Here is a 16953-nt window from a genome sequence, read left to right as displayed (position 1 = left end):
CATGGGCTCTCAGGCAGCGACGCGGTTGCTACGGATACAGACAACGGGAGCATCGGAGTGCGGAGCAGGGGAGGTGCTACCTGCCGCCTCTGCCTCGGGGGAAAGAGCGGGTTCCCGAGACCCACGAGGGCCTGTCCCCGCCACCCCTGCGGGAGTGCAGGAGAGCTGGGAAGAAAGCTGGCACCTGGATCAAGGCCCCGCTGTCCTCGCTGAGCTTGTCGTCGTGCTTGAACTCCACCGTCACCGCCTTGTCGCAGTCGATGGCCGCCATCTCCACGTCGGTCGTGTTGTTCATGACGATCCCACCGAAGAAGTCAGTGGCTCGGAAACCTGAGGACGAAGGAGAGGGAGATGTGGCTTCTCCGTATGTCACCGTTTTCCTCGCTGGCCTGTCAGGAACGTATAGAGGAAACAATCTACCACAGAGACCCGAAGCCAGCGTGCAGGAAAATACCTGTGCTCGTGCGGACCCGCATGATAGCGTCGAAGCCTATCTTCTTCTCAATGTCGTTCCTGAGGTCATTCAGAAACTGCTGGCTGTCCAAGTGCATCTGAGAAGATGAAGTAAGAGCCATGCCCACCAGATGGCAGTGAAGCACAGCAACTCGTTTTTAAAATCTTAATTCAAACCTACTTTATCCAGAAATCTCAGAAAGGGTTCTTAAAGCTTTTTTAAAAAATTTATTTTTATCGATTTCAGAGAGGAAGGCAGAGGGAGAGAGATAGAAATACCCATGATGAGAGAGAAGCATTGATCGGCTGCCTCCTGCACCCCTCTACTGGGGATTGAGCCCGCAATCCGGGCACGTGCCCTTGACCAGAATCGAACCCAGGACCCTTTAGCCCACAGGCTCTATCCATTGAGCCAAACTGACTAGGGCTCTTAAAACTTTTCCAACTTTATTTCATGCTCAGTCTTTGGTCTCACCGAGTCCTTTAACTAGTTCATGATGTTAACAGGGGTAGGTGATTTAAGGTAACTACTGATGATAAATAAAAGCAGACAGTGACTAACATCTGTCGTTACGTTGGGGACGCTGGCGCCCACTCCACGTTCCCAGGTGCAGGGACGTAAGTCAGAGGCCCTGACCCTCTGTCAGGCAGGGCAGGGGCTGATGTGATTAGTAAGTTTGGGGGGAGGAGCCGTGGGCACAGCTGCGCCTCTTCTGCACCCTCCTGGGGAGGCGGCGGCACATTCTGCCCTCGATATGGCCCGTTTCCAGGGCCCCATGTCCGCAGGAGAAGCGCGTGCTGTGCCCGCCTGTGCCTGGCGTCCCGCCTGTGGCACGGGAGCCGGGTCTGTCACAGCACCGACACTCGTTCCTCTCCACTCTCAGAAGGGATGGGGTCATGAACTGACCCCCAAATCGTAACAATTTAGAACAAATATGCTGTTACTTTTAAAACTGTCTAAATACACAGAACAGAAAGGTCTTATTTCAAGTGTATTTTCCCCCCGCGGGTGTTCAGCTCCCGCCTGCCTGAGCTCAGCGTCGCAGACACTCGGGCGGGGGGGGGGGGGGGGCCCGGGGAGGGGCGCACCCATGGCTCTGAGCTCCCCTCTGTCGGGCCCGGGCATCAGACTGAAAGGCCGCAGAAACCCCGGGGAACACGTGGCTGCCTTACCTGGAAGTTGTTGTACTTGTAAAGGGTCCCTCCCGTGAGCTGAGGCACGAGGCCCAAGGAGGCCACGTCCACGTACTGGCTGGGGAAGAGGAAGAGCGTCACGCAGCAGCCGTGGGCCACGCAGTCCCGGGCCAGCGAGTCGTAGACACTGGTTTGGGGCTGGAAAAGGATCTGCGGGAAGAGGCGCGGAAGGAGCGTGAGCCACAGCACGGCTGGCTTACACTGCGAATCCCTGTCGCCTTCTCACTGGACGTGCTTCCGTGGAAACGGAACCTGCTTCTGTGCGCAGCGAACTGCTGACGGGTGGGTGACAGCCATCAGCGCAGCGGCACGGCCGGCCGGCGGGAGAGGCGTGTGTCTGACACGCTGTGACCTCTGACCTTCCGACACGACCTGCGAAGCTGCTCCCCGCCCTCCCTCGTCCTGGACGAGGCCACAGGTCCTGGCTTGGGTGTCGTCCTGCCCAGACCCCCCTCCCCAGGCTGCGCATCATGGGCATGAGCAGAGCAGACTGTCCGCACAGGAGCAGCCCCTGTCCCTCTGCCTTTGCCCCCGTCTCCCCAGCTCCTCCGACCTACAACCGTCTCGTCACCCGTCTCCTATGAAGACAGTCAGACCCCACTCAGTGTGGCTACAGCTCACAGCAGTGTCTCCAGGACAGGACGCTTCCTCCGTGACTGCGACCCTCAGCCTCCTGCACCCCGAGAGCGGGCGGGCCCTCCCTTTCCTGCATGAGTGCCCGGGGCCTCCTGCACCCCGAGAGCGGGCGGGGTGCTGCGGGGCAGCTGGCACCCACCTTCTCCTTGTCCGTGTTGATCAGCTTCTTGTCGTCCCTGTTGCGCAGCTTCCCGGGGGCCTCGGCCGTGGGCAGGGAGGAGTGGAAGATGAGCAGCTTCCCGGGGCAGTCGGCGGCCTGCAACGGGCACGGGAGGCCTCACTCTAGGGACCAGCAAGTCCATGAAACGGAAGTGCCGCCCACGAGCCCGCACTGCAACCGTCAGCGAACCTCACAGCAGCCTGCGTCCCCGGGCAGTCCAGCCCCCGGTAGACATGGGACCCGAGGCTTTGAGAAACGACAGAGCCCCGTGGAAACGCAGCCTGCACCCCGCGAGGCTTTAACAACTGGCTGCGTGTTCTGGTGTTGAGCAAACAGCAGTGTCTCAGGACCAGGGACTCATGGCGCCAAAGGAAGTGACAGGACTCCCGGCCACGCCGCAGCAGACCCTGAGAAACTGGGTCAACACGGACTAACCCTGAGGCGGAAGCACGGGAACGCCGCCGTGCAGCCCGGGGCGCGGCGCAGGGCTGAGCACCACCCGCGAGCCAGGAGGTCAGGGCTCGATCCTGGTCAGGGCACAGGCCCGGGCTGCGGGCTCCAACCCCAGTGTGGGCGTGCAGGAGGCAGCCGATCCATGGTTCTCTCTCATCACTGGTGTTTCTATCTCCCTCTCCCTCTCCCTTCCTCTCTGAAGTCAAAAAAATATATATTAAGAAAAAGAAAAAGAACGCTGAGGTGTGTGGCAACAGCACACACAGGACCCGCCCAGGAAGCTGACTCGGGAGAAGCGTGTGCCTAGACCAGGGGTGGGCAAACTACGGCCCGCGGGCCGGATCCAGCCCGTTTGAAATGAATAAAACTTAAAAAAAAAAGACCGTACCCTTTTATGTAATGATGTTTACTTTGAATTTATATTAGTTCACACAAACACTCCATCCATGCTTTTGTTCCGGCCCTCCGGTCCAGTTTAAGAACCCATTGTGGCCCTCGAGTCAGAAAGTTTGCCCACCCCTGGCCTAGACTCTGTCTCGAGCATCGGGAGCAACGGAAGGGTGACCCGGCCCCATGGGAGCGAATCCGGCCGTGAGAGCATCTAGACTAGAACCTGCTTCACGGCACCAGGAAGCCACTGACCCAGCGAGCCGGACCGCCATGCGAGGGCCCCTCGCGCCTCCCGCGTGCCTCGCCCCGCCTGGCATGCACCCCAGAGCGTGTGTCTGAGTAACAGCCAGGCCCGGCCACGGCTGGGCTTTTCTCCTGAGAGCCCTGGAGACGCCCGGCACAGGAGCCAGGTCCTGTGGGAGGCGAGGGCGGGCGCGGGGACAGGAAGGAGCAGGGAGGTGAGCTGCCCCTGCACCCGCTGCACACACTGTGGTTCCCGATCTGACCCTCTGCCCGTGGAGAAGGTCCCGAGCTCTGAGGACAGAGCTGAGCCGCGGCGTCTGCCTGGGCCGCCCGGCCTGTGTCGCACTCTCCTCTGTGGGTAGGACCGCGCTCGGGCGACCGGAGCCGCAGCCCAGCGCACGCCTCCTGCTGCCTCCTGCAGACCCAGGCTCCGTGAGGAAGGACACTTGACCTTCTGCGTGGCTCCTCCAGCCCCAGGGGCCCGGGCCCTTCGCCTGGGGCTCCGTGGGCCCTTGTGGAGGGAATGTGATGCCGCATCTTGAAATCAGATGCAGACGCCCATCAGGATCACCCCCCACCAGTGACCTACCAGAGAGTGGCCGCTGAGGCCACGCCCAGCTTCCTGCCAACCCTCCGTGTGGGCTCAAGGGGAGGACGCGCCCACTCGGAGTCAGTTCTCTGCCAAGTGAGATGTGAGAGCTGAGCTATGAGTGTCATGTCGGACGCTGTGGGTGAAGCACACGCAGCAGGAACCGCGTGGAGCCTCACGGGACAGCGCGGGGCTCTGGGAAGCCGAGACCAGCCCGTCAGGCCTCCACGTGGCGGCAACAAGCCTACACTCTGCGCTCCTGCCCACTGTCTGCCAATCGCCTCTGGGTTCGCCTGGCGTCGGTAGGGCCCGGTGTACCTCCCACGGGAGGGGAGGCGCCTCAAGCCGGTCTGCACGGGCTCAGGGGGGACTCTCTGCCCCCTTTGTGGGATCCAGAGGACAACGCCATGCCCGTGCTGAGCCACGTCTGCTAGCACACAGGAGGAGCTCGGAGCACGGAGGCGGGGCCGTGCCCTTACGCTGCCTCACAAAGCAGGGCACTGCCTGCACCTGCACCTGCCGGGCGCTGGGCAAGGCCCTGGGACCCCCCATCTGTCACCGACAGTCGCAGGCCCCAGGAGAGGGGGGAGAGGGAGTTTTCCCTTCGGGTCTGGAAGTTCAGATCCTGTTGAAATATTTTGAATGGACGGTATAATATTCATAAACGCCAACGGGAGAAGCTAAGCTGGAAGCCCTGACAGACCAGAGGCTGGGACGCAGGGGGTGTGAACGTGCTGGGCCACTTCCCTGAGGCCTGTGGGCGAGTCTGGAACAGCCGCCAGCAGCCGCCGTGGGCTGACACAGGCGGCGTTTCCTTTCCCGGCGGGACTTCCTTTGTGGGCGTCTGGTTTGAACCGCATTTACTAGCAACTGAAAGAGCCCCTCACCTTCAGGGCCTCCATGCCGGCCTGGATGACAGGCGCGAAGACGGTCTCGTTCTCGTTGGAGTCGGCGAACATCTCCGGGATCTGGTCCAGCAAACTGCGGGGCAGGAGCACAGGTGGTTGGTAACAGCCAGCACCAAACCAGCCCTCACATTCCGACCTCCACACCCGGTGTGCTTCGCCCCAACACCAGGGTGGGTCTCGGGTCGTTCCTAGGGAATCACGGCTGGTGCGGTTTGGCACCAAAATGGACGATGCGTTAGGAACATTTACGGAATCCTGCTCTTTGTAGATGTTTCCTATCCTCTACATTTCCCATCGTTCAGGCTGCACATTCCTGAGTAATTCTCTCGTCATTGCGGTGATCACGGGACACACGCACCCACAGAGGCAGCGCCTGTCCTGTGACCTCCCCGCAAAGGGCAGGGGCTGGGCTGGGTGGGCTGACAGCGATGGCGGAGGTTTATAACCCGCCCACACCGTGGCTGTGGCAAAAGCAGATGACGTGTGACTGACTCTAAGCAAAGCAGACCTGCCGGGCAGCTGCGTCGGGAGCAGCACACGTACTTGTGAATCACAGACTGGGACTCGTGGTAGTTGACGAGAAAACCGTCCAGCAGGGGTACAAAGACCTCGCCCACGTCGGTCACCACCATCATCTGCGGCTGCGCCAGGTTGCTCTTGACGTTGAAGAAGTGGAGCACTTTGTTGTAGGTGACGAAGCCCACGCGGACGGCGGATGGCGCCTCGGGCTCCTCCCTGGGAGGGAGACAGGTCGGAGCCCTTCTCAGCCTCAGAGGCGCCTCCTGGGGTCGGAGGGGCTCCCAGGGGCAGAGGCGCTAAAGTCCCGCCTGAGCCATGGCTACCAGATGCGCACGACACGGAGTCATGGCGGGTGGGGGTGGGGGAGCACAGGCACCAGGCAGCTGGCAAAGAAAACACTCTCAGAATTCTAAGTGAATGCCAAACAGACGTTATTAAAAAATGCTCGGATTTCTTTCATCTCGTACTTCTACTACTTATTCTCCATCCACAGCTAAGTTTTTAAAAACCAGCGAGGCCCCTCCTTTCGTTATAAGCAGAGCCCTCTGGAACTGCCGTCTGGTCCGAGACATGGAGCATCGGAAGCCAGAGAAGGGCGCGCTGCAGACGGGACAGCTCTTCCCCGGAGGAGGGGCCCTGCCCCCCGTGTGGCCCCTGCCCCCCGTGTGGCCCCTGCCCCCCGTGTGGCCCCTGCCCGTCGTGTGGCCCCTGCCCCTCGTGTGACCCCTGCCCCTCATGTGACCCCTGCCCCCCGTGTGGCCCCTGCCCCCCATGTGGGCCCTGCCCCTTGTGTGGCTCCTGACACCCGAGAACCTCACAGTCATGGGAGAGTCTGAGAGCCACGTACCCACATAGTCTAAATACGTGAAATAGGTCACACAGACGGGCTGACGACCTATCAGCTAATCCTCACTAGCTCACAGGTGACCACTGTGGCGGTCACAGCAAGACGATAGAGCTCCAATACTTAGCAAACAGTCACATTTTTTGAGGAATTCCAAGACCAAGCCTTAATCTTGCCAGGAGAGTATGAAGGTGTGTATCCTCATGCAATCCTTGCCAAGTATGCTCAGAACTGCGTGGTCTAGATGCAGTTCTGTGGTCACTGGAGGTGGGTCTGTGTGTGTCTCCCCCTGGAATAACGCCCTGAGCCCCCAGAGGCGCCCTCCAGCTTTCAGAGTGGCTCTGGCAGTGCCCAGGGTCCCTGCCCCTCAGGCACAGGCAGCTGTGGCCCGCAGGCCTCGGTGCAGCTGGCTTTGCTGCAGGGCCTGCAGACGCGCCCGCTGTCTCAGTGCCGGAACCTGCGCGTGGCACAGAGTGTGCGCGTGGCACAGAGTGTGGGCGTGGCACAGAGTGTGGGCGTGGCACACAGTGACGCACAGGAGGAAGGAGAGGGAGCCCTGATGGAAGTGTCAGGCCCACCTGGCCTCTCGCTCCTCTGACGTTCCAGCGGGTGACAGGCTACTGCCCCGCACCTGTCTTATTTCTCCTCCACCACCTCCGCTGACTGAGGTATTTGTTCTTCCTCATGGCGGCGACAATGGGTGGGCAGTTCAGCAGAGCCTCACAATCCCTTCCCAAAGTACTGGGTGAGTGTTTCCATTCTGGGGTCTGCACGCACACACAAGTGCACGCATGCACACACACACACACCCCTGGGGCCCCACACTGTGCTCCATGTGCGAACCACTGTGCCCACGTTCCCCTTCCCGCCCTACTGACAGACGCCCCCCTTCAGGCCAAGCACAAATGCTCCCCCCGCTGTGGGCGTCCCTGTGGCACGGACGGGAACGCAGTTCCCCGTGTAAACTCCTGAGTCACTCCCACTGGGCTCTGAGCAGACAGCGCCTTTCAGTTCACACTCATGAATCCTGGACGGGAAACCAATGCGGGCGGGCCGGGAGCCCGGGCTCTCTGCTCCCATGGGTCCAGTGAGGTGTCAGGGTTCTGTGGGGGCCACCAGGACGGGGAGGCACTGCACTGACTGTACGCACCTCGCAGCTCAGTGCCGTGACGGCGCCTCGATGGGAAGTCAGCCCGGCCGGAGGTGTGAACACCACAGGCGTGAGCCCAGGGCCCTCGGGCTTCATCGGGGGCGGGTTCCCAGCCCCCCCCCCCAGCTAATGCCTGTGTCCCAGCCCCCGCGCCCCCCCGCTAACGCCTGTGTCCCAGCCCCCACGCCCCCCCCTAACGCCTGTGTCCCAGCCCCCCCCCCAACGCCTGTGTCCCAGCACCCCCCCCGCTAACGCCTGTGTCCCAGCCCCCACGCCCCCCCCTAACGCCTGTGTCCCAGCACCCCCCCCCCGCTAACGCCTGTGTCCCAGCCCCCACGCCCCCCCCTAACGCCTGTGTCCCAGCCCCCGCCCCCCCCCCCCAACGCCTGTGTCCCAGCGGCCGTCGATGACATCAGGTGGAAAACGCCCAGCAGAAGACGCAGGGCACTTACTTTCTTTTAATGGCTAATGTGGAGTCAACGAAGGTGTAAAACAGAAAAGAAACCGACACACAAGAATCCGGGTGGGTTTCCCCACGGGGTTGGGACATTTGCAAGTGATGGGAGAGGAGCATCCTGGGTTCGTGGTCTCCCTTAAAATCAAGCCAATGTTTAAAAAGCATCTGATCAGAACATCTCACATCAGCGCACAGTATCAGTACATATTCCCATGGGGACGTATTTTCCTAATTTGAGAACAGGGAACTATCTTAACATGTTCCTTGTAACAGTTTCACTGCCTGGCTCAATCCTATCGAGGGAACGCGAAACCCCGCCTGGCCTTCCCATCAGTGCCACCCGTGTGAGAAGACATCAGGGACTCATGCGACCACACGCTCTGCCCGGTGGGCCCACTCCCAGCTCCCTCAGCGCTCGCCCGGACTGTTCCGGTGGGAGGACTGACAGCAACACTGAGGACGCTAGTAACCACGGAACCAGAATGCTCCAGACCACGCATCTGGAGCACTTTAGCTACAGCAGGTTACACACAATCAGAAAAAAACAAGAGTTTGGTGGGCACATCAGGTGAGACACTTCAAATCTTTCCTTTCCTATTCCAGAGAAGTCAGACAGAAAAGCCAGGTGACCTGGCAATTTCAAAGATGTAAATTCAGAGCTAAATAGCAAAAAAATGGGTGCCCAGCTGGTGTGGCTCCGTGGTTGAGCATCGACCTATGAACCAGGAGGTCATGGTTTGATTCTCCATCAGGGCACATGCCTGGATTGGGACTCGATCCCCAGTAGCGGGTGTGCAGTCAGTCCCACCGATGGCAATCCTACACAGACAACATAAGCTACACACATAACAGCCCAAGTGAAGCTGGGGGAGGAAACACAGGTTTGCCTGGAAAGGTCAAGGGAGAGAAGGTATTTGGTTTGAATAAACACTCCTAAGAGGAGTGTGTCCAGAGCGCAGGGACTCCTGCGGCCCTATTACTGCTCTCCGTCTTCTGCCAGGTCACCCGTCTGCTCCCACGGGCTGTGCGACGCCTGAGGAGGGAGCGGGGGTCAGACATGTGGAGACGTGTGAGCTCACACCCCATGTGGAAGGGACAGGCTGGCGGGGGAGGAGGAAAACTCTCAGCTCGAGGGGACAGAGGGAGAGGGGAGGAGCGAGGCCGTTTCCAGGAGTCAGAGCCCTTCCTGTCTCGGGCCCAGCTGAAGCTCAGAGGAGACCCGGCGGCCGGGGGGGCGTGGGACCCGGGTCCCGAGCTGCGCCCTGGCCGGGCCTCTCACACCCCCTCCACGCGCTCTCAGCACCCTTCCCTTTAGGGTTCCTTCCCTTTAGGGTTCCGCTGAAAGCACCTCACTGTTTCTAAATAGCCTCCCCCCAACCGTACCCCCCACCCCTTCTCCAAACCACCCTCAGGAATATTGTCACGGATACAAACAAAACTGCTCCTGCCGGGCCAGTCACTCCTCTGCCCACGCGCGGACCTGGGGCCCGGAGGCGGCGGGCACCCACCCCAAGCATCGCTTCCAGACAGGGTGCTCGTGCCGAGGCGGTGCAGGCGGACTCAGCCTGTGTCCTGAGCGCGTCTCCCACGCGTGACGGGAGGCTGCCTGCTCCGAGCCTCTCGCCAGGCCAGTCCCACCCGAGCCGAGTCTGCACACTCTACCAGCCACCGCTCCCCTGCACCAGCCCTGGCGACAGGAGAGCCACAGGCCCATCGGAGGCGAGGGAACCTGGGCCCGAGAGCTCCCACCACCCCCAGCAACCGCTGGTCTACGCCTGGAGAACGAGCAGCAGGCCCCACGTCTCCCCGCCCACGGGACCCTCCGAGCTTGTAAAGGTGGGATGGTCCCTCGCACCAATCTCCCCAGCCTGTGCGCCGACCCCACGCGCGGCCGGCGCCTACCTGGGCAGCCTCTCCAGCACGGTCTTCAGCTCTTCGCAGATGAGCCGCACCAGCCCGCTCCTGATGTTGCTGTAGGACACGTCGATCATGAAGATGAAGGCGGGAGGGCTGGGAGGCTTGTTCTTCTGCAGGAAGCAGACAAATGACAGAAACGATCATAGAGCGACGGTCACGTGACACAGCACTCGGAGGCCACCAGGTATTTCGCTCATGACTCGGGCCGCGGCCGGGGACTAAGCCATCCCAGTCTCAGGCTATACACGGCAAAGGCTGTTTCTCCCCAGGCCCCGACCCGGTCAGCCCCACATGCTGGGGAGCATCCTGCTGGGAGCCCCGGGACCTGACGGCTCTGGCTCCCAGTGCCCAGGGGAGCGGGCTGGGGACTCGCTGACAACCTGCCTCAGGGGAGATGAACCCACAAATGGTGCCAGAAAAGAGGACACATGATAATTAGTTCTTGTCTTTGAATCTGCAGTAAAATTGCATTAGTTTCAGATCGCCATTCTCAACTTAACTGTACTTAAAAATTAAACTACATTGTTAAATGCTGCCCACTTCCAACGTCTTTATGATGAAGCATGGATGGCGTGGCCTTTTCTGTTTAAAATAATCACTTTAACACAAAGCAGCTGCCACACGGACGCTCTGCGGCCCCTCAGCTGGCCGGGGTCCAGCACTGAGGAAGGGATGCGTCAGCCGACCTTACACAAATATTTAGAAAAGAGCCACAGGCAACGACTTAGTGACTCACACTAACAGAAAAAATAAAGAGGTAAGGCTAATTTCATTTTAACTTTATCTATACTATAAAAGGCCTGTGGCCCTAACGCCCTAACGATCAAAGACCAGCACGGGCGCCCTGGGCTTCTAATAATAAATAATATAAATGTCTAAAAAATTGTACTTTAATTGTTATAATTATAAAATTAATGATAATATCTCCATACTAGAGGCCTGATGCACGAAATTCATGCAAGAGTGGGCCTTCCTTCCCCTGGCTGCTGGCACCGGCTTCCCTCTGGCACCCGGGACTCGGGCTTCCCTCCGGCCACCAGCAGGCGCCCAGGACCCGGGCTTCCCTTGCAGCCCGGCTTCGTCCGGAAGGACATCGGGAGGACGTCCGGTCTAATTAGCATATTGCTCTTTTATTATTATAGGTTATCTTACTGACTCATTCTATAAGCACTACAAGGCTAGATATACATTCTTCGAGTAAAAGTTCTCATTTGAAGTAAGAGGAAAAGGCCCTGGTGGGGTAGCTCTGTTGGTTAGAGCATCATCCAGGTTGCGGGTCCCCTCCCAGGTCAGGGCACATATAAGAATCAACCAACGCCCTGGCCAGTTTGGCTCAGTGGATAGAGCATCGGCCTACGGACTGAAAGGTCCCGGGTTCGATTCTGGTCAGGGGCATGTACCTGGGTTGTAGGCACATCCCCAGTAGGGGGTGTGCAGGAGGCAGCTGATCGATGTTTCTGTCTCATCGATATTTCTAACTCTATCTCTCTCCCTTCCTCTCTGTAAAAAATCAATAAAATATATTTTTTTAAAAAAGAATCAACCAACGAATGCAGAAATACGTGGAACAACAAATCAACGTTCCTCTCTCCCCTTCCCTCTCTAAAATCAATCAATCAATAAAAAAGAAATAAATAAGAAAAAAGTAATAGGACTTAAAAAATCATGAACCTGAAAGCCTCCATCCTTTGGCAGATTCAAAATCAGACCAACAAACAAGTGAAAGAAATCTGCTCTGCACATGGCTCCTCCTACTCTGCCTCGGACATAGACCTATGCTGATGCATGTGGAATGAAAATGATCATTCCCATCAATTAAACTAGAACGCCTTCGTGCCCCCGGCCCCGGCCTGGCCCAGCATCTCCATGGCGCCACCGAACACATTCCTACGGAAAGCTTCCTGTAGCTCGTGTCCCGTGTGTGCAGAGCTAATTCATCGTTCCTTTAAGTGACATTCTCTTCCCACGCCTCTCTCTCTCAGTGACATCACCACACGCCAACCCAAAGCTTGAGACGTGGGTTAGATCTGACTATTCCCTTCCTTCCCATCACTGAGTCCCACGGGCTGATTCTTTCAAAATGCTCCTTTCACGTTTCACGCATCCCTACGCTTCCCCATCCAACTCTGTCATCTTGTGCCCAGAACCTGTAATGACTTCATCGCTGGCTTCCTTAACCCATTGCTCCACCCACTCAATCCAGCTGCTTCGCCCAGCCAAGCTCATGTCTGACCTCGGTACAAACCTGGCTCTAAATGACACCGCATTCCATGTTGCCGCCCTCCCTGACCCCGCCCTCCACCACACCTCACTCCATGACACTTCACTTAACCGCTCCCAGAGGTCACTGCTTCCTGGATCTGTGACTTGGAATGGACCCAGCCTCCTCCTGAGTGTCTGCACTTGTAGGCTCCGCAGGCCGCACTCAGGTTTGTAGCGACCAAACACCACGCTGTCCCCTCCTCCCTGCTTCCTGACTGTGGCTTGTGTTTCTCACCCCCTTCTCTTTCTCTAAAAGCCCCTCTTCTCTCCCTTCCCACAGCCCCACCACAGAAACCTCTTCCACTCACTCAGTTGGAACCCTCACCTCCATGCAGGCGACTCCCCATCTCCTCTAATCGGGGCTCCTCTGAGCTCCAGACCAACATCTGATTGACCAAAGCGCAGCGCCACCTGCTGGTCCCAGCACCTGACACTCGAATTCTAGCCGTTCACACCAAGTCTCCCACTGTCCTGGTCTTTTCTGTGAGAACTTACAGAACACTGATCGTATGAAACCATCTTGAAATCTCTCCCGATGGAACTGTCACCTGCAAAGCCTCTGTGCCTCCAGTCCAGGCCCCACACACAGACCTCAGTGTCTCTCTTATATGACCTTTAGCTGGAGTCAAATGCACATGGCAGGACACGCACCGTCACAGGTCGGTGGTGTGAAGTGCAGGCACAGTGCTGTGCGTCCACCGCCACCACCAAGTCTAGAGGGCTTTACCCTGCAGAACAGCCTGCGCCCTCAGCAGTCACTCCCACCGCCCTCCTTCCCGCCCCTGGCCGGCTCCAGCCCACCCCCCACGCCTGCCTGTACGGAGCCAACTACGCCAGGCGCTGTGCATAAGGAGAGTCAGTGTTTGTCTCTTATGTGACCGGCTCCCTTCACTTCGCACAAAGCCCTTAGCATTCATCCGTGCGGTAGCGCGTGTCCGAGCTTCCTCTCTTTAAGGCGAATGATATGCCATCGATGGGTGTCCACGGGCTGTTCATCCATTCACGATGGACACTGGGGCGCGCCCGCCTGTGAACGGGGGTGCACAGTGCCGCGGGGAGACCCTGCCCCTTCCTGTGGGAGGTGCACCCAGAGCGCAGCTGCTGGGCCACACAGACGCTTGCTTTCACTTTTTGAGGAACCCTCTCCACGCCCCCCCCATCCTCTTGCCTGGACTCCTCCACTGACGTCTAACCCTCCGCCTCCAACCCCTCCACTCGCTGTGGAGCCTGCCGTCAGCATCGCCTGGGGAGGCTCAGTGCAGGGCGCAGTGCCGCTGCCGGAGGCCGAGGGCCCAGCACAAAACCGAGGGTCAGTCCCGGGATCGGCGGGCGAGTGTGCGGGCGAGTGTGAGGGAGGCTCCCTCCTTCCCTGCACTTGTGCTCACGGCCTAGTGACGTAACACATCCTCCAGTGGCTGGCATTTCAGATGCCACTTATCAGACATGTAAACCCGAGAGACCAGAGAAGGGAGGCCAAGGCCAGCGGCAGCAGGAGAGCGTGTGTGCGCATCCCAGCTCCCTCCGTGTCTCCACACGTTCCTCCAGCAGCCTCAGTGCTTGCCATTCAAAGCCCCTCCCACCCAGAAGCCACAGCCTCGGGGCCTGGGCCAAGGGCCTGGCCAGAAAAGTGTTTTGTTTGGCAAAGTATTTTAAAAATATTTCACTTTGTTTTTTGGAGTGCCCAAGATTGGGGATATACTGTCCAATTCCGCCAGGGCCCACCCTAGGCTCCCGGGCGCACCCACAGACCTCGCAGCCCCAGGAAAGCCAAGAAAGTGGAGAATACGCACGTGGCCACACCCCACTCCACGCCGCTCCTTCAAGCCCCGCCCTGGCTCCCACCCTGAGTTCCCGGGTGCGCGTTCCTGGGCACCTGGCTGTGCGACCTGCAGCATGTGCAGCGCTTGTATCGGGTTGGCCAGGCCTACGCAGGGCGAGTACCTTGGGATCAGGTTCATTATCTGGCTAGTTTTGGTCTCTCACAGCACAGAGCCAAGTGAGGCACCCAAAGGAATGTCAAAGTGAAGTAAAACTAAGAGGAAAACGATGTTTTCCTTTAGAAATGAAGGCTGGCTTGGAATGAGCGTTTAATTTCAGGCACTTTACATGCAGACACGGTCCGCCAACTCCTACAGGCTGTCCGTCACGTGGCAGCGCGGGTCCTCTCCTCCAGGGGCTTTGTGGTCGGCCCGTGAAGACCCGTCCGCACTCTGCAGAGCCTGAGAGGGGACAGGCCTCTGTGGTCCGGACACGTCACTCTGTACGTGTGACCCATGTTGGTACTTACACTGCAGCCTCCGTTTCCCGGGCAACGCTATGCTCACCGCAGGGTCCCCGTGAGGAGGTCACACAGAACAGAGCACGGAGCACAGCCTCGCACGTAGTAAATGTTAAATAATTGTAAATTGGTATTAACTAAACTAAAGTGAATAGGGAAATGTGAGCTTGCAATTCCCCTTTAAGTTCTACACGTTAAAACATTTACATATAAATAAAATAAGCTCTTTCCCATCATCCAAATCTGTAAAGCAGCTCACGGTGATACTTAATGTACATTTAAGTTACAATTAAACTGGAAGGCACTTACGGCCTCTTCTCTCATGAGCCTCACTTGGAATAATCAGAGGAAGACTAAGCTCACACCAACTCTTCCAGACGCCCGTTTCTGTTCGGTCCCTTGCCTGTGGCAGACATTTCCCACTGGTCAGACATCTGTTCCCAGAAATAGATCTGACTCTCTGCTTAGTTTCTACTTAAAAAGCATAAAATCAAGATACTGTGGCCTTGATGGCAGAGACCTGGGGGCACAGACAGAGTCAGATTTATGCCTCGGTTCCAAAGATCGGCGAGTAAATCCTGTCCCCGAGTCCTGAAGGCTTCATCACATTTCATTAGGACGTTATGTCTGCCCAGCATCCTCCCGTCAACAGCGTCCGAAAGCAAACTCCCCCAAGGCGGCTGATGCTTTAGGACACGTTTTCTCCCTGAAATATAGCATTTGTCCCGAGAATGTTCTTACATTCCCCAAACCACGTCCAAGTGGTACATTTTGAACTAATAAAGCGTTAACCTTTTATAACCAGTTCTATGTGCTGTAGAAAAACAACCCAGACAAAACACTAAAACAAATGCAAACGTTAAATTAAAAACATGTTGAAATCCAAGCAGCTGAAAAGCTTCCAGCTGGAAAATGTGCTTTGTAATTGCACTGAGCGGACGGGGCCTGCGAACCCTCGGCAGCGCTCAGCTCAGAGGCTCTCTCTCGCCCCGGCCTGCGCGCTGCCCTCTCTGGAAGGGGGGCAGGGAGTGGTCAGGGGCTGCTTCAGGTGCACACGTGGCACTGCACACACACGCTGAAACCTGAACTGGTGACAAGAAAACTTCAAGTCACCCAGAACTTCCCAGCCCTGCCAGGTGCCCATGCTGATGCCACCATCACTGCGCCCCCGAGAAGGGACACAGCAGCCCTGGGAACAGGCACGCACCTGCAGAGTCGCTCACTCACTCACTTACTCATCCCACCCCCTGGGCCACGGCCTGCCTGTGCCAGACGCCGTGGCCGACCACAAAGTTAGCTGGGACAAGATTCCTGTCCCCAGGGAGATCGGAACCTCTGAAGAGGGAAGACACAGATCTAAAACCCACAGGGGTCACTGCTAAAACACACGGACCAAGTTCTATGAAAACAACAGCACAACAGAAGATTTAGTGAATGGCCACCATGATGACCTCAGAGACAGTTGTTGTGCATGTGCACGCACACACACACGTAAACAAAAGCCCGGCCAGGAGTCTGGGGGGGGGGGGGGCAGGGGCACATAGAACTTCCATCTCTAACGGAAGGATGACCGTGTACAAAGCACAGAGCCTCCAAGGGGGCGGATAAGAGCAGGTCGGTTCTGTAAAGTGAGGACAGCGCTAGTGGCAGTCTGGGCCCAGCCATCAGTGGTCTTATAAGGAAGCTTACATCACTCAACTTAATGCCTTAGATTAAGAAGTGGGGAGCCGCAGGGCCACATTCCAAGGCCGGGATCCCCAGCTGCTGAGAGTCGGGGTTCTGAGGGCCGTCGCTCCCTCGCTCTCATGGGGACAACACAGACGGGAGCCCAGAAACATGTCCCTGTCTGCAGCCCACCCTGCGGGCCTGCGCCTGGAAGTGAGGCGGCACTGGGACCCGCATGCTCCGCCTGGGGGGGACACAGCATGAAGTCACCGCTTTCTGTGCCTGGCGCGTTTTATAAAACGGCCACTGCAGTGTGTGCTGCTACCTCCGCGCGTTCCCAGCCCGGGGCGTGCTCCGCACCCGTGGCACCGGCATGCTTTGTCAGTTCTTCGCACGTGAAGGCCATTCACGTGGACTGGACACGCGTGCGAACACTGGCGTTGGGACACTCACTCTGCAGTAATCCAACGTGGCCACGAACTCGTAGGACCCCAGAGACAGCTCCGGCCTCTCGCCGTGGTCCAGCCGCCGGCCGACGTGGTCCAGATGTTGGAAGTAGAACGGCGGGACTAACAAAACAAAACGGGAAAGGAAGTCTTTTGTTTTTATAACACAGACAATGTAGTAAGTTCTCAGAATTTATTGTGGGAGGAACAGAGTTAGTAGGAGGGGACAAGTATTTGAAGCTGGAATGTAATATATTCTAAAGACCCCCATTTAAAAGCGTTTCTAAAAAACCCCTCCTGACCTCCTACAAGTTGCTGATGACAAGGAACAGTTAGGACGGGGACACTGGAGAGAAACAGGATGCAGGCACTGCTCTCATGGTCACGGC

General features: G+C 57.9%; 1 protein-coding gene across 1 annotated transcript in view; it reads right to left on the bottom strand.

Annotated features, from left to right (window-relative positions):
* Positions 1-16953, bottom strand: part of SEC24D (SEC24 homolog D, COPII coat complex component) — a 70132-nt gene that overhangs the window by 12706 nt on the left and 40473 nt on the right. Inside the window, exons 10-17 of the mRNA XM_036303269.1 lie at positions 16572-16687; positions 9899-10023; positions 5570-5761; positions 5006-5099; positions 2423-2539; positions 1627-1797; positions 455-551; positions 185-330 (exon numbers count right to left, since the gene is read on the bottom strand). Coding sequence (XP_036159162.1) covers positions 185-330; positions 455-551; positions 1627-1797; positions 2423-2539; positions 5006-5099; positions 5570-5761; positions 9899-10023; positions 16572-16687 — 1058 coding nt within the window. The remainder of the gene's footprint in view (positions 1-184; positions 331-454; positions 552-1626; positions 1798-2422; positions 2540-5005; positions 5100-5569; positions 5762-9898; positions 10024-16571; positions 16688-16953) is intronic.

The sequence above is a fragment of the Myotis myotis genome, unplaced genomic scaffold (assembly GCF_014108235.1).
Source record: "Myotis myotis isolate mMyoMyo1 unplaced genomic scaffold, mMyoMyo1.p scaffold_m19_p_36, whole genome shotgun sequence".
Taxonomy (NCBI): Eukaryota; Metazoa; Chordata; class Mammalia; order Chiroptera; family Vespertilionidae; genus Myotis; species Myotis myotis.
Note: the sequence above shows the minus strand (reverse complement) of the source record. Positions and strands in the feature narration are given on the sequence as shown.